Raw genomic sequence first — 26,405 nt, 5'->3', positions numbered from 1 at the left:
CCTCACTCCATTTCTCTGCCGTCTCCGACTGCGCGTGCGCAGGCCGAGCGGCGGCTGTGATTGGCCAGGTTTGTTGGCGCGCCCGTCAGGCGTGGGCTATCTGGCCCTGTGTTGTCGTGCTCCCGGGCTCCCCAAACCTTCCCCGGGGTGCCTTGGGGCCCAGGGCCAGCCGGGCTGTTTTCGTCCGCAGGCCTGGGGCCAGCGACGAATGCTCTTTTTGTTGGCCGCCGGCCAGATGGAAGAGCCTCCTGGGAAAACCCTCAGCTGTGAAGAGAAGGAAAAGGTGCCGGGGATGCGGAAGGGTTGACTCAGATTTTGACCCCCTATCCCAGGATTTTAGGCTTGTCTTTGCTTCCTTCGACCGTCCAAGGGCGGCAGTGACCTCTAACCTACGCTTTTATCTGGATTGAGGGGGCACAGGAAGTGAAAGTGTGGGAGAGCGCCGTGCTCCCTTGGTGGCGTTTAAAGAACAAATTTTCTTTACAGCAGAAATGCAAAAGTACAAAATGTAAAACTGTAGATAAAGCTAAGGTCCCCTTTGACATCTTCCCCACCCCACCCTGCACACTCTCAGTTTTGGCTTCTCCCACCCCGCCCCGTTAAGTAAATCGCTCAACCATCTGGACTATAGATATTTTTGTGTGCCTGTGTGTGCATGTTGGGCGGGTGGTGGAGGTGTGGAGGGGCGTATTTGTATTCTCTTAATCACCAAAGAGTAATTATGTATTTTGGGGGAAGGTGAATGTTCATAAATGGTATGATCTAGATGGTTCTGCAACTTCCGTTTTGCTTCTCCGTGTTTAAAATCCACATGAGTCCTTGTTTGCTCCTGCTTCTGCTCAGTCGCTTCTGTCGTGTCCGACTCTTTGCGACCCCCTGGACTGTAGCCCTCCAGTCTCCTCTTTCCATGGAAGTTTTCTGGCAATAATACTGGAGTAGGTTGCCAGGCCCTCCTCCAGGAGATCTATCTTCCCAACCGAGGGATGGACCCCGCATCATGTTTACTTACCTTTTTTTAAATTGTTTTTTAAATTCTGTATAATACCCTACAAATGGAAGTGGCATCTTTTCTTTACATGTTTCTCTGCTGAGAGCCTTTTGTTTGCAGGTTTTCTTTCTACGACAGTGCTGCTCTGACTGTTCTTATATATGCCTCCTTGTGCTTGTGCCAGCAGATGTTGTTGTGGTTTTCAAAAAATATTTGTTTATTTGGCTGCCCCCCTCTTAGTTGTGGCACATGGGATCTTCTATGTTCCTTGAGGCATGTGGGATCTAGTTACCTGACCGGGGTGGAACCCAGCCTGCTGCATCGGGATGGCAAAGTCTTAGCCACTGAGCCACCAGGGAACTGACAGATGTTATTAACGTGAATGTATCTTGCACTGGCTCTTCCAAGCGTGGTGCTAAAACTCTTCATTCACCATAACTCATCCGTCCTCTCCTCCCAGCCTGCCTTGCAGTGGTGGTGGAAAAGTTCATTTACAAATCAACAAGGTAATTCTCAGATGGTGATAAGGGTGGTGATAAGTACGAAGCTGTGAGAAGAGGTTACAAGCACAGACCCTAGAGCCAGACTGCATGGTTTGAGTCGTGCTGGTTTTAAATTGTGTGATCTTGGACTAATTGCCTTCCCTCTGATCTTTCCAAAGCTAGCTCTTTCCTCCATCAGGTTGGAGCTCACATGGTATTCCTCAGAAATGCTTCCCTGGCCACTGTCTCTAAAGTATTCCATTCTCCTGCATCCCAGACACCCTCCCATCACTCTGTTTGTCTAGGTATTGATTACCACATGAGATCATCTTATCTGTTTGTTTTCTTACTATCTGTATCCCTCACTGTATGTAAGCTGCCCACAAGCAGTGGCCTTGACCCCTCTGTAGATGTAGCACCTGGAACTATTACCGACATAGTGGGCATCAGTTATTGTTCTTGGTGCTGGAGATACCTGGATCAATAACTGACTCATAAGTTGAATGACTGTCTGAGGATGATAGCCCCTGCTACCCTCAAGGATCTCACAGTGAGGTAGGAGGAAACAGAGAAGTGAACAGACAGTATGTATAGTAAGTACTGTGATAAAGCAAGCACAGAGGAGAGGTGGAATCCTAACTTGGATTTGGAGAAGGACTTAGAAGTTTAGAAACTTCCCTACAAGTTTTCCTCAGAGAAATAAAAATCTAAGCCAAGGCTTCAGGAATCAGTAGGAATTAGCAAAGTAAGTTGGGGAAAGTTGCTCCAGGTGATAGGAACAAGTTATGCAGAGATGCATTAGAGAACTTGATGTTTTGTGAGAACTAAAAGTAGAGTAAGGCAGTGCCGCTTCCTCCCCACCTCCAGCTGAGGGACCTGCTGACCACTGCACACTGGTATCCAATAGGCCCTGCATCCCTTCTCTCTAATGCCTTCTTTCCCACCTGCTCAGTTTTGTTTGGTGTTTTTCCTCTTCCAGTTGAAAGAAAAATTAGCATTCCTGAAAAGGGAATACACCAAGACATTGGCCCGCCTTCAAGTAAGTAAAATCATATTCTCTCAACTTGGTGTTAATGCCACAAAGTATATAAAGACAGCTCTTTATTTAAGCTGTTAACAAAAATTTATTTTTTTTTTATAAAGTTGTTTTTTGAGTTGCTTTTGTTTTCTTTAGCGTGCCCAAAGAGCCGAGAAGTTTAAAAATTCTCTTAGGAGAACAGTGGAAGAACAAGATTCCTCACTCCAGCAAGAAGTTTCAACACAACTAACCCACGCAGGTAAAGCTAACCCATTCTCTTACACTTTATTACTCATTTCCCATGTAAATTTGCCTGTGATTCTCTTTTTAAATATATTTATTTATTTGGCTGCATCGAGTCTTAGTTGTGGCACACGGGATTTGTGTTGGGGCACACGGGCTTAGTTGTCCCCTGTCGTGGGGGAATCTTAGTTCCCCAACCAGGAAGCAAACCCCCTTCCTCTGCCTTAGAAGGCAGATTCTTAACCACTGGACCACCAGGGAAATCTCCTAGCTGTGGTTCTTTTTGTCACAATCAGAGGATAAGGAGTAACAGTAGACTCTTTAAAGTGTATAGTTCATTGCTCCTTTGTATAATCGTCATCAAGATTGTATAACCATCATCACTGTCTTAATTTCAGAACACTTTTACCACCTGAAAAAGAAACCCTGTACCCATCCTACCCTTAACCCCTGGACAACTACTAATCTGCTTTTTGTCTCTGTGGATTTTCCTGTTTTGCACCTTTCATATAGATGGAACCATACAATATGTGGTCTTTTGTGACTCTCTGCTTTCACTTGGCATAATGTTTTCAACCTTTATTCATCCATCTATATGTTCATCTAAGCGTGCATCAGTATTTCATTCCTTTTTGCAGTTGAATAATATTTCATTCCCCTTCATGGATCACAACCTTGTCGTGGTGAAGGGGCTTGTGTAACTCAATGAAGCTATGAGCCATAATATAATATGATATAGTTTGTATATCTATTCATCAGTTAATGGACACTTGGGTTGTTTCTACTTTTTGGCTATTATAAATTTTGGCTTTTATGCTGCTGTGAAGATTCATGTACAAGTTGTTTGTGTGCACATATATTTTCAGTTCTCTCTATATGTACCTAGGAATGAAATTTCTGGGTTGTATGATAACTCTGTGTTTAATTTTGAGGAAGTACTAAACTGTTTTCTACAGTGACTGTACCATTTTTCTTTCCTACCACAACACACAAGAGTTTCAGTCTCTCCACATCCTTGTTAATACTTGTGATTTTCTATTTTTAAAATTATAACCGTTCTGATAGATATGAAGTGGTATCTAATTGTGGTTTTGATTTGCATTTCCTAGTGACTAATGATATTGAACATCTTTTCATGTGCTTGTATATCTTCTTTGGAGAAATATCTGTTTTTATTAGGTTATTTGTCTTTTTATTGATGAGTTGTAAGTGTTCTTCATATATTCTAGCTATTGGACCCTTATCAGATACATGATTTGTAAATATTTTCTCTCATTCTGTGAGTGAGAAACTATACTTTATTTGGATTGCTTATTTAGTTGCTCTTTTTCTCTATTTTAACTTTTTTAACTATTTTACTTGAGCCCAAAAAGGGACATGAAGTAAAAAATCAGGTGAGATATGGGAGAAATGGGGATATGTTGGTCAAAGGGTTAAGAGTTACAATTATGCAGAATGAATAAGTCCTAGAGAGCTAATGTACGGCGTGGTGACAGCAGTTAATAATACTGTATTATATACTTGAAATTTGCTGAGAGAGCCAACCTTAAGTCTTCTCATCACACACAAAAAAATCATAGCTATGTGAAGTGATGGATATGTTAGTTAGCTTGATTGTGCCAGCATTTCACAGTGTATACATATATCAAAGCATCACTTTAACCGTGCAATTTTTATCTGTCAGTTGTAGTTCAGTAAAGTTTTAAAGAAGGAAAAACTAAGAAAAGATGATTGCAATAAAGAATAATCTTGCTTTAATATTTATAATTTATGTGGCTGCACCAGGTCTTGGTTGCAGCATGTGGGATCTTTAGTTGCAGCCGTGGGATCTAGTTTGCTGACCAGGGATGAAACCTGGGCCCTCTAACATTGGGAGCACAGACTCTTAGCCACTGGACCACCAGAGAAGTCCTAAGAATAGATAATTGTTTAGTTTGAAAATCATTTTCCCAACACAATTCCATTTTTGTTACATTTACTTAATATTACTATAGTTTGTAAGATTATTAAAAACTTACTTTGATCTGCCTGAATGATATACCATCGACTCTATGTTAAATAAATATTTAGTAATATTTGTATGTAATATTTAAAAGTAAATATGGGGTAGTTTTTGTTTCATTTTAAAAATATTAACTATATAATTTTTCTTCTTCAGAACCTAAAAATACAGTATCTCCTTGTGACACGTTGCAAATCAACACCCATGTCGATGAAGAAACTGGAGAAAAGACACCCAGCTCACTTGACGTTAAGCCTGAGTCGTTTAGCTCTGGACGTGTCTCAGTGGAAGGATCACGCATACAAGGATCAGATGATAATCAGGAGCATTTTCCTTTCAGGGTCAATGGCCCTGATGCTAAGAAAAGGCAGAATAAGCTGCTGGGGAGAAGAAAGAAAGAGGAGAGAACATATATTTCACAGGAGAGAGAATCTCTCTCTGACATTGATTCGCTCATACTCTCTGGAAAAAGACTAAAAGAACAGGAAAAAATCAATAGAGAAAATCCTAGAACACCTGTAACTGAACTAAGAACTTACCCCCTTTCAAGTCCTAAATGTGCCATTCCAAATTCTCCAGCACCAGTTACAGAAACTAATGTAGGGAGTGTATTAATTCTACCAAGCACCAAACCACAGAGAGATGTTCATGCCCTCCTTAGAGGAAATGATTTCCCCAGGGCGACTACTCTTCCTCTGCCTACACCTTCAAATAGCAGTAACGGACAGCGCCTCGAACACAAGTGTCCTAAAAGTAACTGTGAACTTACTACTCACAGCTTAAGAAACATTAGCTCTGCTTCACCTGTAAACTTAGAGGTACAGAAGAAAAAAATGACTGTCTCTACAGATAACCCAGAGGTAAACAAAGCTGGAAGTACAAGTGGCCAGGCAGCTAGAAGTCCTAACTTAGAGGCAGATAATTCATGTTTTATAAATGAACTCACTTGTGATAACTTAGTGGAAAATGAAAACCGAAACTTAGAAGAACAAAATCACACAGAGATGTCTCTTAAATCTCCCAATGATGCTCTCGGTGGTAGAAATGAAAGTCTTCTGGAAAAAGAACTTCTAAGTCAGTCTAAGAATCTTAGCCTGGAAGTAATTTCTCCTGTTTCTACAGAAGATCAAATACATTCTTGCACAGTGCTTGAAGGCCTTCTCTTTCCTGCAGAATATTACGTTAGGACAACACGGCACATGTCAGGTTGCCAGAGGAAAGTAGCACTGGAGGCTGTAATTCAGAGTCATTTAGGTGTCAGAAAAAAAGGCTTTAAAAATAAGAGTACGAAATCTGCTAAAAAATTTAACGTTTCCAACGAAAAAACTAAGCAAAGTGAAATTAAGGTGTCTGACAAACACGCAGAACAACCAAGTTCAAGAAGTCCCCAGAAACCACTCTCATTAACTGAAGTCAGCTTTTCCACTGACTCCACAGAAGATGACTTTTCTAGGAAGACAGTTACCAAGCCATCAGGTAAAAAATGCAGAGGAAAAAGAAAGTCAGCATGCACCTCTCCGTTAGATCAGCATGAACTACTTTTGCCAGCTACTGGCACATCAGGTGTTAAGAAGTCCAAGGAAGAAATTGCCTTGCACAAAAATCAGAATGAAAAGGCAATTATTCACAGTAAGAAGAGAATTAAAGGTAAATCGAGATGTGGTTGGCGGTGGTGGCTGATGATGGTGGTAGCTAACACTATATGCTCGTCACTTTATAAATGTTATATAGATACTTACTGAATCATCACACCAACTGTACATGAGGCAGAATCTATTTTTTTATTATTCATATATATTTGGCAGCACATGGAATCTTTCAGTTGCAGCATGTGGAATCTAGTTCCTTGACCAGGGGTCAGAACCAGGCACCCTGCATTGGGAGTGCAGAGTCTTAGCCACTAGACCACTAGAGAAGTGCCCAGAATCTATTTTTATCCTCACTTTACAGATGGGGAATCGAAGGCCAGGTGATCAAAGTGTCTTTAAAGCCACAGGGTCAAGGTTCAAATCTGGCTGCATGGTGTCAGAGTTCACAAATATGGTTGAAAAAGCTGACACTGAGAGGGAAAATGTGTTGGATGTTTACCTAAAATTAGTGTTTATTCAATTACAATACAGTCTTTTATCCATGGGGAGAAGTAACTAATACAGGGAAGTATATTTGAAATGAAATCAATGTCAGAGTAAGAATTCACTGACAAACTCCCTTAGGAATGATTGTGTAATAAAATGCAACAGGTCTGAGCCACTTTGGGAGGTAAACTGTCTAATAGTGTCTCTGAGGTTCATGGGACACAAGATTTTGGAGGATATCAAGTGACAAGTTATAATTTAAACTTCTTTGTTTACTTGGGTGATGTATCTGATAAACTGAGCACAGAATTTAGATAATTCACTCCAGTTCTGTGTGAGAGCTCAGCAAACTTTCTATAAAGGGCCAAATAGAAAATACAGTCTGTGCTCAGTCATAGCTATTCAAGTGTAATGTGGAAGTAACCATATACAATGTGTAAATGTGCCTTTGTCTCAATAAAACTTTATTTACAGAAACAGGCAGCCAGCAGGTCTGTACCATTGGACAGGCTTTGACTTATGAGCCACAATTTATTAATTTAAATAAAGATAATAATCATGGGGACTCCACCGGTGGTCCATTAGCTAAGACTCCATATTTCCTGGTCAGGGAACTAGATTCCACATGTAAACTTGAAAGAGTTCACATGCTGCAACTAAGACCCAGTGCAGCCAAATAAATAAATTTAAAATATTTTTAAAAAATAATAATCATGACTCTTTTAATCATCATCTTTTATGCCAACAAGAAAGGAATTGGAAAGCGGGATAATCTAGTAATAAGCTTGAAATGTTGTTTTGTATACTTTGAAATAATCTACTGTGATTTCAATAACCTACAGGTACATAGAAAATTTTTTTTTCTTGAGGTAACCTTCATATAACATAGTTAACTGTTTTAAGTTAAGTGAACAATCCAGTGGCATTTAGTTACGTTCACAGTGTTTTATCACCATGACCCCTGTGTAGTTCCAAAACATTTTCATCATCCCAAAGGGAAACCCCATACCTGTTAAGCAGTTTCTCCCCATTTTCTCTCGACAGTCCTTGGCAAATACTAATCTGTATTCTGTCTCTGTGGATTTACTTATTTTGGGTATTTTATATTAATGGAAGTATACAGTATGTGCCCTTTCGTGTCTGGCTGCTTTTGCCTACTTAGTTGGTTTTCGAAATTCATCTACATTGTAGCATGTATCAACACTTCATTCATATTCATGGCTGAGTAATATTCCATTGTGTACATGTAGCACAGCTCTCTATCCATTTATAAAGTATTGGATGCAGCTACATTTTGAATGATACAGAGCTCCTGTTGCTTGAAGTCTAGTAAATTAATCTTTGTTTGAAAAGGGAACTATGTTTTCTTCAAGAGAAGAGCCAGCATTTTGTAGACGATACTCTGATAGCCTGTTGAAATGATAATTGTGGATCAGAAAGGACTTTAGAGATCCTTAACCCAGCTCCGTCAGAAGGGACAAGGGGAAATGAGGTGGATTTGACTTGCCCAGGATAACATAGCGAACCGGGGGCAGAGCTGGCGCCAGGCTGGCCGCAGCCAGTGCTGTCAGCCACACTGGGTTTGGTCCTGCAGAGGGAGAGCTGCTCAGTATGCACTAACCTATGTCTGATTGTTGAACTGTCCACAGAAGTTTTAGAGTCCTGGGTGGGAAAACACTGCATGATGTTGGAGTTTAGAAACTCACTCTTTGTTGGGAATTGGTGAGTATCTGTTTTTGTTGTTGCTTTCTGTTTTAGGAAAGGAAGGTCACTGTCAAAAAGAGGACTTCCTTTGTTACAGTAATTACGCTTATTTCTCTTCGGATGATGATGCTTTCAGTGCTCCATTTCGTAAGAACAGAATGCTAAGTTTAAAGCATCTATCATCTTTTCTCAAAATCACAGACTTTCAGTTACCTGACGAAGACTTTGGGTCTCTTAAGCTTGAAAAACTGAAGTCCTGCTCAAAAAAGCTGATGGAGACTTTTGGATCAAAAGTACATGGAGAGGGGCATCTTAAAGGGGAAAGTTATATTGTTGTGGAGGAACCAAGCCCTAAACAAAGCAATATAGAAAAGGAGGGCATGGAAGCGGAACTAATTACCCTTCCAGGAAAGGCACATCCTAAAATGCCAAGCCAAAGAAGCCAGCCTCGGGGAAAGGACCTTTCTTCATCCATTTTACTTTTTACTCCTTTGAATTCTGTTGCCTCTGATGATAATGACAGACTGACAGCAGAGCTGTGCTCACCTGCTTTCCCCGTGTTAGGCGCTACTCCAGCTTTTGGCTCCCAAGCCCACAGAGGAAAGGTATCTGCAGAGGTGGTTGGACAAACCTGCTCTCCACCCCGTCTTTCTCACTTAAAAGCCACAGTCAGCCTGGCTGGCAATCGTAAACAAGGCAACAGCTGGAGCAGCCCCTTGAAATTAGATAGCAGCCAGCATGTGGCAGGAAGAGCAGGACAGCCTTCCTGTGACCCTGACGCTGGTCCCCAAGCAACAACTCTGCCCACCGAGTCTTTCACCTATGAAGCAAGTCAGCTCCAGGAATCACAGAGACATTCTGCTGAGCAGGTACAGACTGCATTCTTCATGAAATTTTCTCTGAAGAAATGACGTGTCTTAGTGAACATGGACTCAGTTCCTCAGTGTTTTAAAATGTGTTACCATGTTTCTTTGATATGACTTCACTGTAAATACTAAGTTCATTCTGGGGAAGTTAGGATTAATTAAAATATGTGTATTTTTAAGGGATGCTCTTCTCTTTGTTATTCATGAAGCAGTTGCATTTGGAGCTTTGCTGCTGTTACAGAAAATAAAACATAGGAAATAGTTTGAAGAATGCATGATACAGACAGATACCATGTATAATATATACATTAATGATGTGACTTTTGTTTCCACAGACTGAAATAGCAGAGGTTCCTGCTTGGGATGGCTTAAACCCGGGCACCCTACAGCTGGTTTCAAAGTTAAAGGTCAGAAGACTTATCTCTTGTGTCTTACATGTGAAAAATGCAATGAACTGGTTGGAAAATTCAGAAGAATTTGATCCTTGATAAAATAGATTCAGAAAAACATTTAAATTCTTTTTCACAATATTTACCTGTTATATATATTCTGAGATCTTCTAAAGAAGTTTTTATGTCAAGCTATTGCCAAGAAAAGCTTAAGCTAGGGAGCTCAACTTTGTATCTAAGTTTAAATCAGGCATTTTGACAGAGAGGGGTCATTCATGACTCTCCTACCCAAATAATATAGTACTTCTAGAAGAATCACTTACTTTATAAGAAAATGGGTAACAGTTCTCGATTATAACATAGTGAATGGTTAATTTCCATAGGCTGTGTGATGTATATGGTTCTGAGAAATATAAATAATATTCTGGTAAATCCTGTGAGGTGAATTGGACCCATGTCCTGGTTAACTTTTTATACTTAAAATAGGATGGTACACAGCGGGGGTCTTCAGTCTTACTACTGTTAACATTTGGGGCTGAATTATTCTTTATTCTTAGGGACTGGCCTGTGCATTGTATGGTATTCAGCAACAGCCATGATCTCTACCAGTCATAACCGCGCGCGCCACCCCTCCCCCCCCCCGCCCCGACTCCAGCAGGAACGACAGCAGTGTCTCTAAATATTGCTAACTGTCCCTCCCTGGGGAGGGTTGTGAAATCACCACCCCTAATTGAGAACAACTGGTGTCGGAAAAAAAAAGATTTAAATCCACATAAACTGTTTCTCCGGATCACTGGCTATGTGACCTGGCACAAGCTGTTTAGCCTCTGGGTTCCAGATTCCTTTTCTGTAAAAGATACACTTACGTTGTTTCGAAACTATTCTTAAATCAATTTTAATAACAGTTTCTGAAAGGAATCAGCCATTTCATTCATATTTCCAAATTTGTAGGTAAAAAGTTACTTGTTATAGTTTTTGGTCTGGGTATGTACAGTTAAGCCTCTCCTCACTCTCCATTTCTAAAAGTGGTTTGTTTTTTTTTAATTTACTTGCTTTATTTTTGACCGTGCTGGGTCTTTGTTGCTACGCACAGGCTTTTTTATGGTTGCACTGAGCAGGGGGCTGCTCTCTAGTTGCTGGGCATGGGCTCTCATTGTAGTGGCTTCTCTTATTGTGGAGCCTGGGCTCTAGGGTGCATGGGCTTACTTGACCTGCAGCATGTGGGATCACCCTGCACCAGGGATCAGACTGGTGTCTCTTGCATTGCAAGATGTATTCTTAACCAGTGGACCACCAGGGAAGCCCTCTGAAAGCATTTTTTTTTCCTACATCAGACTTAAGAGGTGTGTCCATTCTGTAAGTCTTCCCCAAAACCTAGTTTTTTGTTGTGTTGATTGTTAATTGAGTTTTTGGTTTCCTCTTTCTTTTTTTTTTCCTGTTTTTATTGTTAGTAAGTCCTTCTGTTTTTCATTGTGCTTATTTCATTATTCTTTTACTAACTTCTTGAGCTGCTTGCTTACTTTATTTTTATCGGTATTAATTTTTAGTAAATTTTAACACCTTTATAATTATAGGAGTTTTTTTAAGTACTGCTTTGGCCAGCACATTCTGCATCTTCATTTAGAAATAGTATGTTGTTTCAGTTTTATTCCCTCTTCAACCTATGGGTATTTCATTAGAATGTTACATTTCCAACGGTTCTTAAGAAACTAATGTTTCAATTAGTTCTTATGGTCTGTTTTGAAGGTTAAATCTGAATCTGTTCCAGTCTGGAGCTACACGTTTTAAAAACTATCCATTGTGAGTGTGTATGGGCAGTTTTTGTAGTTACATAAGACCCACAAGTCTCTTTTGACCTGCATGAAAGTTTAATTACATTCAGTTGGTATTTCATCTAATCCTTGTAATCGGTCACTGTTCATGTTTATTCTGCCCCCAAGAATCCCTTTAACGCCGTTGTTGTTGCCATTCTGTGTCAGAATCCTTCAGGTTCTTGTTCTGTGGATGTGAGTGCCACTTGGTGGGAAATAGCTGGTTTCAAAGAGCCGTGTATCGTAACTGCTTGTGAATACGTCGTTTCTCTTTGGAAACCTCTGGATGCTTGGCAGTGGGAAAAAATTTATTCCTGGCACTTCACAGAGGTAAATCAGAATCTTATAGCTGAAAGAGATCTTTGCAATCAGTTGCATGGTAATACAGATGGGCAGCTTACCAAAAATATGGGATCTGTGACTATGCAAGACAGAGCAGAAAAATGAGGTTTTTTTCCCCCCAGTATTTAATTATGAAAATTTCCAAATATATGGGAAAGTGATATAGGGAGCACCCATATGCCCAGCATGTAGATTCTAAAGTTAATATCATGCTTTATCATATGTTTATCCAGAGGTGGATTTTTACACTATACCTGCTGGAGAAGCTTGAAATTTTATGTCTATTCTGACTTCTAAACTTGCTGATACCTCTCACCAAAACGTTATTTCTGCTTTTTTTCTAGCTGTAGTTTCTTCTGTCCTTGTCTACCTTGGTATATATTTTACATGGTTGCAGTCTGAATATGCTTAAAATTTTTAAGCCTGTCTTTTCTTACCATATAAATATGTTTGCTTGTTTCTACATATTCTTCCTACTTACTTGTTTGTTTTTAATTTTATTTTTCCAGCTTTATTGAGGTGTAATTGACAAATGTAATATATTTAAAGTGCATAGTGTGATGATTTGATGTACATACACACTGTGAAAGCGTTTCCATAATCAGGTTAATCAGCATATCACCTCGCGGTTTCCTTTTTTTCCCTTGGTGAGAATGCTTAAGATCGACTGTTGTAGCAAATTTCATTCTTGTTCTCCAGTATACCCACAGCCAGTAGCAGTGTGTTTGGCAGAGTGCTGCTCATAAATATTTGTTCAGTGCGTAAACTTGTCTTAAATGGTTGCATATTGTTCCATTCGTTCACATACCAGAATTTAATTATTCTCCCATTGCTAGAAGCATTTATTATGTTAAATTAATGCCACGGTAAACATTATCATGCACATAGCTTATTTGAGTTTACATCTTGTAAAAAGAGGATGTTTGCTGAATGTTTCAAGTGTTTGAAACTAGATGTGGTGACACTAGAAAGAAATGTGACAAATGTTGGAAAATTTAGATTAATTAAAAATGAAATAACCAAATATAATTTTGGGCTGCTTTGTTTTATTTAGGTTCCGGTATTACAGATAGTTGCAGTGCCTGATGTTTGCAATCTTGTGTGTGTGGCTTTGGGAAATTTGGAAATCAGAGAAATCAGGTAAGTAATTCTCAAGGCGTGTTTTTTTTCCTTTACCTGGATCTTTGTCAGCTTGTTTTGAGTTTTGCGTGCAAATTATAACCTAGGCTTGGGTCTTGAAAGACTCTAAATTTAGGTCCAAAGAGAGATTCATTTTGAAAAAAGCTATTAATAGAGTGACATCCCTGACTGAAACTTCCTTTGAAAGTTTGAGCCTGGTCTTCCATATTAAAGGCTTGCTCCTGACTGCTCTGCATTTTCCCTTATATATGGTTTAGGGCACTACTTTGTTCTCCCGACGGTAAAAGTGAAAAGCAAGTGCTCCTGAGTTCTGGAAATATAAAAGCTGTGCTTGGCCTGGCAAAGAGGAGGCTCGTCAGTAGCAGTGGGACCCTTTGTGATCAGCAAGTTGAAATGATGACATTTGCCGAAGATGGAGGGTAAGCATTGGTTGAAGAAAAGCATTGGTTGATTTTACTGTTAGATCAAAAATGATTTCATCACAGGGCTTCAGAGAAAGTTGAATCAGTAGCATCTTGTTTTCTCTGTTGTATTGTAGTTCAGCAGGTTCTGCCTCTGTCCTGGGCTGTTATACAGAAGCAGTGTAGGGAGGTGGAGCCAGACGTGGCAGGGAAGAGGGCAGGGAGCAGAGGGGCTCAGAAAGTGTAGTCTGTTCTTCCTTCAGTCTCCCTTGACCTCTCTGTATGTCCTTTAAGTGTTACAGATACCTCAAGATCCTATACACTTACCTGGTTCCACATACTTGGTTTCCATTGCTTCAGGTACCATCTGAATCCTGGCTGCTGCAAACATATATTTCTAACTGAGTTCTTTCTAACCTCTGGACCTACATGCCTGTTTATTAGATATCTCATGGATACCGCAAATTCAACATGTTAAAAACAGAACTCACAGCATCTTCTATGTCTGTCATATACTCATTACACTTTATTGGATTTATTTGTCTTTCCTAATAACAGAGGGTATGAACCTCATTTGTCTTATTTATCCATGACCTGTTGCAGTAAATTGTTCATTCGCTAAGTCATGTCCAACTCTTTGCAACTGCATGAACTGCATTGCAATAAAACAGGCAAGAAATAAATAATTGTTTGCTTAAATTAGGAAAATGTTAGTGAAGATGGGGAGAAGCAGTGGATTTGAGAGAGATGAGATAGTAAAGTCATTAGGACCTGGTGATTGAGTAAATAGAGAGGAAAGAGGTAAGAATAAAGTCCAAGTTTCTGGGTTGCTCATCTGGGTAGGTGGTAGAACAATTAGTTGAGATAGCAGTGCTGAAAGAAACAGGTTTAAAGATAGAGCTGGTAAGTTTAATTTTGGAGATGATGAATATGAGGTGCTTACAATATATCCAGATAGATAATGTGAAAGTATATGTTCATTGTAGAATGTTTAGAATACACATGTTTTCTGGGTGAATTTTTTTTTCTGTCATTAGGTTAGTGTCTATTATGTATTGTTCAATAATATGCAGAAGGGCTGCTTAGTAACGGCTTTGGTAGAAAAGCCTTGATTTTTAATACTGTTTTTAATACAGAAGCAAAGAAAAACAGCTTTTGATGCCCCCTGAAGAGACCATACTAACTTTTGCTGAGGTTCAAGGGATGCAGGAAGTTCTGCTTGGTACCACTATAATGAACAACATTGTTATTTGGTAAGCTTCCCCTTGAGAGCCCTATTTTTCTCATCTGTAATATAAGGCTATATCTCTTAATTTCACAGGATTATTAAGATTAAATAAGAAACTCTGTAAATATGATTGTGTTATCATTTGTTTACTAACAGATGCTATATACTTATCTTAATGAGAACATCATATTAATTCAAATAGTCCAAGCAGACTACTTTAAAATAAGTGAAATTTTATTGCTGTCAAAAATGTACTCTTTCTGGTTAATGGCTGAGTAGCTTTCTGAGATTAACTCTTCTGCTTCAAATACTTACGAATTCTGTGCAAAAGATAGAGAACAAATATCTGAAAGCACTAAAGAGGGAGAAAAAAATATATACTGGAGGAAATTCAATACATAGAGGAAGGAAGTGTCACTGGGCAAATTTCCTGTTCGAAGGTGAGGCCCCAGTCTGCACACTTGGTTACAGAAAAACTTCTATCCTACTGCCTTGAAGGACCAAAGGATAGAAATCAAGGTGATTGCAGCAGCTAGAAAGCAAGAAAGAAAAATTCTGAAAAATAGACAGCCAGAAAAGGAGCCCTGCTGCTGCTGCTGCTGCTGCTGCTAGTCACTTCAGTCGTGTCCGATTCTGTGCGACCCCATAGACGGCAGCCCACCAGGCTCCCCCATCCCTGGGATTCTCCAGGCAAGAACACTGGAGTGGGTTGCCATTTCCTGTTCCAGTGCATGAAAGTGAAAAGTGAAAGTGAAGTCGCTCAGTCATGTCCGACTCTTTGCAACCCCATGGACTACAGCCCACCAGGCTCCCCCGTCCATGGGATTTTCCAGGCAAGAGTACTGGAGTGGGGTGCCATTGCCTTCTCCGGAAGGAGCCCTGAACTCTAGTTAAATATCTGGCTGACCTTTAAACTGCATACATGGATTATTCAATAATATGCAGAAGGGCTGCTTAGAAACTGCTTTGGTAGAAAAGGCTTGATTTTTAATACTGTTTTTAATGCAGAAGCAAAGAAAAGGTAAAGCAAAGAGAACTGAACTGGGTTTTCAGCATTTAGAATTTGAGTTTAGCCAATTTAACTGTTGACTATAGAGTTGAAAACAAAATCAGTATTCTTCGGAGGAGCAGCATGCAGAGTTTGTATGATGTGTCATTGTGTCTAGAATACAATCCAGAATTACTGGATGTGTAAAACTTGTTTGATTAGATAATTCACAGGAACAAATTTGTGATAGGGAAATGACAGTGGAAGTCCCCAGCCACCTCTTCCCTGACCACAGGGGAGGGCCACACCAGGCCTTTTCACTTGCAAGGTTAGTTTGCGGTAGGAGAAGAGATTGATCTTTTTTTTCAGAAGACTCTCCAGTAATTACTCCATTGAGGCCAGAATGGGTCTTGGTGAGAGAAAGTTATGAGTGTCATTCCTACGCGCCCGTTCTGCATCGTTCAGCCCTAACCCTCTAGGAATAAACTAGGCAAGTGTGGCCCGAGAGAAACTTTGTCCCCCCCGACCAGGGAGCCTCTGGAGTTTGACCCTGACCTAACCTACCAGGTTTCCATCTTTGGCACTTGCCCCGGGGTTTCTGCACGCAGGTCTTATTTCAGACAACGTTCTTTGCTAACGTTGTCTTTTCTGTTCTGTCTGCTGTTTCTGTAGTCTGGCCCTTCATTGTTTGGCTCCTGAACTATTAATATAATCTAGTGATTAGTCTCAATACTCAACCTCCAGATTATGTTTTATACTATCACTTTACAAATACTCATTCTCCCATCCCCCCCCACCCCCCCACGAAATAAAACCTTCAGTGGGCTCCATGTTTGCTTTCTCCACCTTCCATTTCCCTAATGTTTCATTACAAAAATTCTTTTCCAGCTGTTCCCTACTCTTTCCCTTTTTTCATTCCATCCTTCCGTTTCCCTCTTTTTCTAATAATAGCCTTTTGGCATTTTGTAAATAAGGGATCCCAGTGGAATTCGAGGCTGGGAAGGGACTATTCTTAGAGCTTCCAAGTATCAGTTTAAGTTCTGAGTTTAAGGGGTATATGCAGCCCCACAGTTGCCTTAAGTTCTGTTGCAACGCCTCAGCGCTTCCCTGGTGGTCCAGTGGTTAAGACTCTGGGCTTCCATTGCAGGGGGTGTGGGTTCTGTCTCTGACTGAGGAACTAAGATCCCACATGCCATGTGGCACGGCCAAAAAACCGAGGGTTTCTCATAAGTGGAGTCACATGGTAGAACAGTCAGTCAGTGTCACACATCCTCATAGAACTAAGGAGTGGTTCCAACAAACATTTTTTTCTTTTTATTCACCGTCTTCGGTCTTCCTTTTTCCATTTTTTATTCCATCTCTGTCTTCCCTTCTCTCTCTGTTATCTTAGTCTAGCTCTAGTATTAACATATTATAGAGATATAATTACAAGTCTATTCTAGGTGTGGTTTCTCTCCTAACCACATTTGGTTTCCTGACCGTTGACTTACATGGAAAATTTAGTCATATAACAAGAGACGTGATAAAATCATAATGATAGAGCTATGCCCTGTGCCTACTTTCAGTACAAGTGAAGTGAGATCCTGGAAAACTTTTCTCCTGGAATTTGAAAAGATTTATCCCTAATGGCATAGCAGGTTCAGTCTAAAGCTAAACTATCAAATTACACTATTGGCAAAGTTAAACTGTAGTTCTGTTTTTAGCCAAATCAGTGGCTAATCAGAACTAAGGTCCTGTGTCCCTTAGTTTTTCCCTTGGTCACCTCCTGAAGGATGCTGTGATACATAACAATGTTATGTGAAAACCAGTTTGTTGGGAGAATGATATGAGCTTATTTATTTTTGGTGTCCAAGGAACTTAAAAACTGGTCAGCTCCTGAAAAAGATGCACATCGATGATTCCTACCAAGCTTCGGTCTGTCACAAAGCTTACTCTGAAATGGTAAGTCTTGATCTGCTGGGACCACTTTGTGTCTAGTCTGTGGGTTACTATTGCTCTCACTGAATGAGAGCAATAACTTTGTAAGTCATAATTACTAGGCCCTCTCTGGTGCCTGTTTTTTTTTTCAAAATTGGATAGCACTCCTTGCTCTTTCTTGAAATTTATGAGTGCATATAAGTGATGGTACAATATGACTGGGTAAAATTTCTGACTGTATGACTTAAGGGCAAACCTTGATTTCTAGACTGTACCTAGAAACAATATGCTGATTTTCAGATTTGGCTCCCAACCACATTGCCATAAATGATTTATGATGTGAATGAATCCCCTTAGGGAGGGTGATTAAAGGGTCCTCGACATGTTTTTCTCTCAGGCTTTAGCATTCCTGTATAGAAACAAACACAGCTTCTTAGGGGCTGTGTCAGTAGACTTGGCTTACAATCCAGTTTTAACATCTGAACAGGCTGAAGGTACTGGTCCAGGAGTCAGAGGTAACTGCCTGAGTAACAAGGGCTGCTGAGCCACAAGCAGAGGCAGAAGCAGCCGGCTCAGCGCTGAGTGGAGACTGACTTGCCCAGCGCAGTGGCAGCCCCGCGCTCATCAGCACGCACAGGCTCTGAACACAAAGGGTGCCTCTCCCTCTAGCCTAGCAACTTCTGTGGAAATGAGCTCAACAGTTGTGTGGTCTTAGATAACCTATCCCATCATCTTGGGGCTAACTTTCTTTATTCTAAAATAAGAGGGTTAAGTTCATCTCTGGAAAGATTAAATACCCCTACTAAGCATTTAAATAATTTTACATTTTTGTTATTACGTTGATACCTGTTTGATATTAAAACATTTAATGTAGAAATGTATGATATAGGAAGTAAAATGTCACCATGAAGCCAACCTCCAGAAATAATAGTTAATAGATCAGTATAGGCATCAGCAAACTTTTTCTGTGAAGGGCCAGTTAGTAAATATTTTCAGTTTTGCAAGCCATGTGGTCCCTGTCACAATTCCTCTACCACTACAGCCCCAGGTCAGCCAGAGGTAACATATAAACAAATCATGTGACTGTGCCAATAAAACATTTTGGACAATAAAGCTTTCTGAAACTTGAGTTTCATATATAATTTTCATGTGACACAAAATGTTCTTCCTGTTTTTTCTAACTATTTGAAAATGCATAAACCATTCTTAGCTCATAAACCATACGAAGGTAAGCACTGAACTGGATTTGACCTGTAGGCCAGAGTTTGCCAACCCCTAGTTAAGTGTATAGCATTTAACATTTTTTGACTTTCAGTTGTTTTTTTTAACAACCAATGAATTATAATGGTAATTAATTATCCTTATAAGAATTCAGTCATTACAGAAATGTATGAATTAGAAATGAATGTTATTAATCCTAAGATGGCCCAGTAATTAATTTTTCCCATTTTACCCCCCAAAATAATTACTTTCCCATTTTACCCCCTGAAATAATTACTTTCCCATTTTACCCCTGAAATAATTACTTTCAATAATATACATGTGTGTTTATACATATGTGTGACATATATATTTTCATACACAAAGATGTTATTATTAGAACATGTAATTTTAAAGTCGTGGGAGGTCTGTAACACATTTTCCCACAGAAATAACCATAGGTGATGGTGCCTTTTTTGGGTCATTTTTAGTCTACAAGTAAATAGGATATTGCAAACTGTCCTGAAAATCCTGTCACCACTGAAAAGATTGTTTTTATGGGAAAATGTGCTCCAAATTTTCAAAAACCAACTTACAGGTGAGCATTTCTGGTTTGAAGACTCCCTCCAAGTGTTTCTATGCCCTCTTTTCTTAACACCAGCATTTCCCCAGATGGATGGCATGAATGTTAGTAGGCTCTAAAGTTGAGGAACCTGGTAAGTCAGCTAGATTCACACCTGCAAAGACTGGCTGTAAAGTCATGGGGAGCCCTGTGCTGGAGAAGCCCAAAGTCCAGCTCAGTGGTCCCCTCAGAGGTTCTGCCTGAAAAAGAGTGATCCAGGGATTAAAGCCTCGAGACTTAAGAGTCTGTTGGCCATTCCTGTGATTCTGTAGTTTTGTCTCTGCCAATGCTTTCTTCCCCCCCGCCACATACTCTTGATGATTTATTTGGTCATTAATTCTTCTCCTACATCAGGGGCTCCTGTTTGTTGTTCTAAGTCACCCTTGCGCCAAAGAGAACGAGTTATCGGGAAGCCCTGTGTTTCAGCTGATTGTGATTAACCCGAAGACAACCCTGAGTATGGGTGTGATGCTCTACTGCCTTCCTCACGGGCAAGCTGGAAGGCAAGTGTGTGATTGCCGTCTAATGAGTGTGACATTGTGAGAAACATCTGTGCATATATAGAAACCAAATATTTTTCTGTGACGTGAATGGAAACATGAAATACTACAGATCATGGTAAAGAATACTAAGAAGTAGGTTGAAGTGTGGAGTTTACTAAATCTGAGTCAAAGTTCAGATTCCCACCATCCTATGATTGCCCACCGGTATGGCACCAGATAGGTATTTTATGTATAGTCAAGCCTTGTTTTTCCCCACACCAAAACACTTCAGAGTAATTAATATTCTCTACAAGAAACGTATCGTATATGTTCTTTCCATAAAAGTTAAATTAAGGAAGTTTTAAATGCACTTAAGAAGATCTGTTAGACTTCCCTGGTGGTACAGTGGATAGGAATCCACCTGCCCGTACAGAAGACCCAAGTTCAATCTGGGACAATTCCACATGCCATGGAGCAGTGAAACCTGTGCTGCAACTACTGAGCCCATTTCCTAGAGCCTGTGCTCTGCAACAAGAGAAGCCCCACAATAAGAAGCTCACGCACCACAACTACGAGTAGTCCCTGCTGCCGCAACTGCAGAAAGCCTGCGTGTAGCAACAGAAAGACCCAGCACAGCCAAAAATAAGATAAATAAATAATTAAAAAAAAAGAAGATATATGTACTTTGAAATGTTGACTGTACCTCCATCATGTAGGCAGTTGATATTTATCTTTTGATAAATATTTTATCTGTTGACTGATGAGAAGATCTATTTACCGATGCCACAGTTACGGGCATCCCAACAGTTTTCTGAGCTATATAAAGCTCTGAAGTAGTGCGAATATTCTTAGGTGAAGCAAGCAACATCGAAGGTATCATTTCTAAATACTACTTATGAAAATAGACCTAAAAAAAAAAAGAAAAAATAGACCTAGTAAATCAGGATCACAAAGTTTGGCTTTAGTAACTCAGGGGTGAGCAACCTTGATGGTTATATGTGTATTTCTCTTTCTTTCGGTCTTGTGCAAAGCTTGCTAGGTGATGCGTGTTCTAAAAGTCCCTCTCCTTGTGTATGTAGCTGGCCGTGGCATTTCTGCAAGTGTTCTTAGCGCAACCAGAACCTCAGAACTCTCATCTGTAATATGTGCTTACATAAAACTTGTTTTCTTGAATATAAAGAGAGAAGCATAGTCATAGGCCCAGAAATTGCAGGTGCATGGTCAAGCATTTCTTTTGGCCCTTTTCAAACCTGTTTGTTTAGCAAATCTTGAAAGCCTGTTTGGTGCCAGTCCTGTAGGAAACACTACTGTTTCTAATCTCATGGAAGTTAGAAAATAATGAGCTCAGGTGTTTGAGCACAAGTCACCTGTTCTCCTTGTTTGCTTGGCCCTTACAGTAAATCCTCCTCTGCTCAAAAAAGAAAAGAAAAAAGAAACAAATTTTTTTGCTGTTTGGTGTGCATAATGCCAGAAGGCTTACACTGTTTGGGATGGAAGGGCACTTTAATTGGCAGTGGAGGGTTGGGGAGAGACTGTCAAGGAAAACGTTACGGATTTTCAAAAGATGAGCTAAGAGACAGCTACACAAAGTTTGGTGCAAAAAAAAAAAAAAAAAAAAAAACAGTTGGGTGTGAGCCAGGGATAAAATATATCATTCAGTTCACTCACAATATTCACGTAGGGCTGACTGTGTACCAGGCCCTCTACAAGGCACTGGTGATGTGGCAGTGAGGAATAATTAATTTGTATTAAGGATTTCTTAAATCACTGTGGACGATGACTGCACTATGAAATTAAAAGGCGCTTACTCCTTGGAAGAAAAGCTATGATAAACCTAGACAGCATATTAAAAAGCAGAGACATTACTTTGCCGACAGAGGTCCATCTAGTCAAAGCTATGGTTTTTCCAGTAGTCACATATGATGTGAGAACTATGGTTTTTCCAGTAGTCACGTATGGATGTGAGAGTTGGACCTTAAAGAAGGCTGAGCGCCAAAGAATTGATGCTTTCAAACTGTGGTGCTGGAGAAGACTCTTGAGAGTCCCTCGGACCGCAAGATCAAACCAGTCAATCCTAAAGGAAATCACTTCTGAATATTCATCGGAAGAACTGATGCTGAAGTTGAAGCTTCAATACTTTGGCCACCTGATGCAAAGAGCCAACTTTTTAGAAAAGACCCTGATGCTGGGAAAGACTGAGGGCAGGAGGAGAAGGGGACAACAAAGGACAAGATGGTTGGATGGCATCACCGACTCAATGAACATGAGTTTGAGCAAGAACCGGGAGATGGTGAACGACAGGGAAGCCTGGTGTGCTGTAGTCCATGGGGTTGCAAAGAGTCGGACACAACTGAGTGACTGAACAACAAAGCATTTCTTATGTGTTAAGTACTGCACTAAGCTTTTTATATCAACTGTTTTATTAAACTTCAAAGCAGTCCTATGAAGTAGATACTCGTATCATGTATCTCTATTTTACTGATGAAGTTAAATAACTTGCTGGGGTCACACATCTCTTTGTTAGAATTCAAACCCCAGTACCATCCCTGGTGGTCTAGTGGTTAGAATTTGGCACTCTTTCAAAGCCTGGTAGCTGACTGCAGAGCCCTGTCTTAAAAAAGACAGCCAGATTTATTTCATGATGTTTACATTTTCTGTGGGACAGACAGCCCCCAAATATGGAAACGAGAATCTCACATTCATATTCTCACAGATAGGGAAGCAAACAATCTCACATTGCTGTGATGGTAAAAAGAAGGTGCTGCGATAGACAGGGAGCAGAATGTATATGTGCGTGCACGCTCAGGTTGCTGAATAGGTGTGACTCTTCTATGCGGGCGACAGGCCTGAACAGTGACCAAAACCCAGCCAGGCAATGCCCTGGGGTTAGACCTGTCAGGGAGAGGGACAAGCAAAAGCAAAGACACCAAGGTGAGGCCAGGGTCGGCTGGTTTGACAAGTGGGAAGCAGGCCACTGTGAGCTGCTGTGAGGAGATACAGAGGTACATCAGAGAGACAGGCAGGGCCGCTAGCAATCATGGCCAGCAGTCCTAGGATTTCACACGGACACATGCGTGTTCCCACGTGTCTTTGTTCTTGTTGCTTTAGAGACCGTGGTTTTGGCCTATTTTTGTTTTAATGTTTTTTTGTTTGTTTTTGATACGTGATTTGAATTGTCTCTTCTCTGCTTGCTGCTAGGTTCCTGGAAGGCGACGTGAAAGACCATTTCGCAGCAGCAGTATTGACTTCTGGAACCATTGCCGTTTGGGACTTACTCTTGGGTCACTGCGCTGCTCTCCTTCCTCCTGTCTCTGGCCAGAATTGGTCTTTTGTTAAATGGTCAGGTACAGATTCTCATTTGTTGGCTGGACAAAAAGATGGAAATATATTTGTATACCGCTTCTAAAAAGTTAGGGTAACTTGGAAAACACAGTGTTCTGGGTATTTTTGGCCTCTTAGTACTCTTTGGAGTTGCTGCTTTAAAGGAGACTATTTGAAAGAGTTTTAAAACACTTATTTACCTGTGTTCATTCTGACAGACTGTGTTCTGATGGTGGGGCACTACTGATCTTGAATGCTCATGTGTACTTATGTTGGGAGGGAGGGTATATAAGTGGATTTTTGTGATTCCTCACATTTGCACATTTCCTTTTAAAGGCATATGTACATAAAGCTTGAAATGTTAATAAATATTTATTTTGATACATCCTGTTTGGCATATTTTTTCCTCTCCTGTAAAGATGATTTTCAGAAACAAGAACTAATGATTTTACAGCTAGAATATTTAGTCAGTGATACTTACACAGTAAATCTCAGTTAACTCAGTGTACTAATAGGCAATATACTTTTGTTTTTCACTACACTAAGTCTTCGTTGCTACACACGGGTTTTCTTTAGTTGTGGCAAGCAAGGGCTACTTTCTGGTTATGGCACTTGGGCTTTTCATCCGTGTGGCTTCTCTTACTGTAGAGCACAAGCTCTAGGGCTCTCAGCCTTCCCTAGTTGTGGTGCATGGGCTTAGTTGCCCCACAGCAGGTGAAATCTTCTCAGATCAGGGGTCAGACCCGTTTCCCCTGCATTGGCACATGGATTCTTAACGACTGGACTGCCAGGGAACAAAGTGAAAGTCACTCAGTTGTGTCCACCTCTTTGTAACCCCATGGACTATACAGTCCATGGAATTCTCCAGGCCAGAATACTAGTGTGGGTAGCCTTTCCCTTCTGCAGGGGATCTTCCCAACCCAGGGATCGAACCCAGGTCTCCCACATTGCAGGCAGATTCTTTACCAGCTGAACCACAAAGGAAGCCCAAGAATACTGGAGTGGGTAGCCTGTCCCTTCTCTAGGCAGATCTTCCCAACCCAGGAATCGAACCTGGATCTCTTACATTGCAGGCGGATTCTTTACCAACTGAGCCATCACGGAAGTCCTGCAATATACTTTTATGAAATTTGTAATATTTTCACATACCCACTAAAAGGAACGCAAAGCCTATTTCAAATGCTAATTTAGAAACGCTGTTGTTCATTTGCATTCTCACATGCATCCGGGATACCAGTACCTGCATTTTCACAAGAGTCACTTAGTCAACAGCACAACTGTACTGAGCACATCATCTTCACCTTTCCCTAAGTGGTTTGAGAAACAGCAATTTTTTTTTTCAAGATTCTTTATTGGCTGTGATGGGTCTTTGTTGCTGTGCAGGCTTTCTGTAGTTGCAATGAGCGGGGGCTACTCTTCATTTCAGAGCATGGGCTTCTCATCGTGGTGACTTGTCTTGTGGTGGAACACAGGATCTAGGGCGTGCGGGCTTCACTAGTTGCAGCTGCTAAGCTCAGTAACTGTGGCACTGGGGCTTAGTTGCTCCAGGGCATGTGGGATTTTCCCAGACCAAGGATCGAACCATTGTCGCTTGCATTGCAAGGTGGATTCTTAACCACTAGACTTAATTGAGTACAGATTAAGCCCTAATCTGTACTCAATGTGCCAGGAAATTTGGAAAACTCAGCAGTGGCCACAGGACTGGAAAAGGTCAGTTTTCATTCCAATCCTAAAGAAAGGCAATGCCAAAGAATGTTCAAACTACCACACAGTTGCACTCAGCTCATACGCTAGTCAAGTGATGCTTAAAATTCTCCAAGCCAGGCTTCAGCAATACGTGAACCGAGAATTTCCAGATGTTCAAGCTGGTTTTAGAAAAGGCAGAGGAACCAGAGATCAAATTGCCAACATCCGCTGGATCATGGAAAAAGCAAGAGAGTTCCAGAAAAACATCTATTTCTGCTTTATTGACTATGACAAAGCCTTTGACTGTGTGGATCACAGTAAACTGGAAAATTCTGAAAGAGATGGGAATACCAGACCACCTGATCTGCCTCTTGAGAAACCTGTATGCAGGTCAGGAAGCAACAGTTAGACAACAGACTGGTTCCAGATAGGAAAAGGAGTATGTCAAGGCTGTATATTGCCACCTTGCTTATTTAACTTATATGCAGAGTACATCATGAGAAACACTGGGCTGGATGAAGCACAAGCTGGAATCAATATTGCGAGGAGAAATCAATAACCTCAGATATGCAGATGACACCACCCTTATGGCAGAAAGTGAAGAACTAAAGAGCCTCTTGAAAGTGAAAGAAGAGAGTGAAAAAGTTGGCTTAAAACCCAACATTCAGAAAACTAAGATCATGGCATCCAGTCCCATCACTTCATGGGAAATAGATAGGGAAACAGTGGAAACAGTGGCTGATTTTATTTTTCTGGGCTCAAAAATCACTGCAGTTGGTGATTACAGCCATGAAATTAAAAGACACTTACTCCTTGGAAGGAAAGTTCTGACCAACCTAGACAGCATATTAAAAAGCAGAGAAATTACTTTGTCAACAAAGGTCCGTCTAGTCAAGGCTATGGTTTTTCCAGTGGTCATGTATGGATGTGAGAGTTGGACTGTGAAGAAGGCTGAGCGCCGAAGAATTGATGCTTTTGAACTGTGGTGCTAGAGAAGACTCTTGACAGTCCCTTGGACTGCAAGGAGATCCAACCAGTCCATTCTAAAGGAGATCAGTCCTGGGTGTTCATTGGAAGGACTGATGCTAAAGCTGAAACTCCAGTACTTTGGCCACCTGATGTGAAGAGCTGACTCATTTGAAAAGACCCTGATGCTGGGAAAGATTGAGGACAGGACGAGAAGGGGACGACAGAGGATGAGATGGATCACTGACTCAATGGACATGGGTTTGGGTGGACTCTGGGAGTTGGTGGTGGACAGGGAGGCCTGGCATGCTGCGGTTTATGGGGTCACAAAGAGTTGGACACGACTGAGCAACTGAACTGAACTGAGCTGAATCTGGTAGTATCACTGGAAACTTCATCCCAGTCTACGAGTATTTATTTTCCTAACGAGTATATTGAGAATATATATGCATGATCTCTTTTTTTTTTTTGGCTACACCACACGCAGCATGCAGGATCTTAGTTCCCTTAACATGTATGGAACCTGCATCCCCT

General features: G+C 40.7%; 1 protein-coding gene across 2 annotated transcripts; it reads left to right on the top strand.

The window, feature by feature from the left end:
- Positions 1–74: 74 nt before the first annotated feature.
- On the top strand, positions 75–23,604 carry PALB2 (partner and localizer of BRCA2). 2 transcript variants are annotated; one of them, XM_055562772.1, is made up of 13 exons: positions 75–283; positions 2,450–2,509; positions 2,645–2,747; positions 4,890–6,380; positions 8,714–9,381; positions 9,714–9,785; positions 11,747–11,908; positions 12,975–13,060; positions 13,318–13,479; positions 14,598–14,714; positions 17,531–17,618; positions 19,771–19,919; positions 23,097–23,604. In XM_055562772.1, the coding sequence occupies exons 1-13, from the start codon at positions 209–211 to the stop codon at positions 23,302–23,304; spliced, it is 3,441 nt and encodes a 1,146-aa protein (XP_055418747.1). In that variant the 5' UTR covers positions 75–208; the 3' UTR covers positions 23,305–23,604. The 2 variants fall into 2 exon arrangements, with proteins under 2 accessions (XP_055418747.1, XP_055418744.1); XM_055562769.1 differs by having other exon boundaries at positions 8,567–9,381.
- Positions 23,605–26,405: the final 2,801 nt, after the last annotated feature.

The sequence above is a fragment of the Bubalus kerabau genome, chromosome 23 (assembly GCF_029407905.1).
Source record: "Bubalus kerabau isolate K-KA32 ecotype Philippines breed swamp buffalo chromosome 23, PCC_UOA_SB_1v2, whole genome shotgun sequence".
Classification (NCBI taxonomy): domain Eukaryota; kingdom Metazoa; phylum Chordata; class Mammalia; order Artiodactyla; family Bovidae; genus Bubalus; species Bubalus kerabau.
This window is presented reverse-complemented; position numbering and strand designations above follow the sequence as displayed.

Excerpts from the sequence above, each read along its gene's own strand:
- PALB2 (XM_055562769.1), top strand. The coding sequence starts at position 209 with ATGCTCTTTTTGTTGGCCGCCGGCCAGATGGAAGAGCCTCCTGGGAAA. Across the intron at positions 2,748-4,889 it reads AACACAACTAACCCACGCAG|AACCTAAAAATACAGTATCT; the intron begins GTAAAGCTAACC and ends TTTCTTCTTCAG. Across the intron at positions 19,920-23,096 it reads CCTCACGGGCAAGCTGGAAG|GTTCCTGGAAGGCGACGTGA; the intron begins GCAAGTGTGTGA and ends GCTTGCTGCTAG.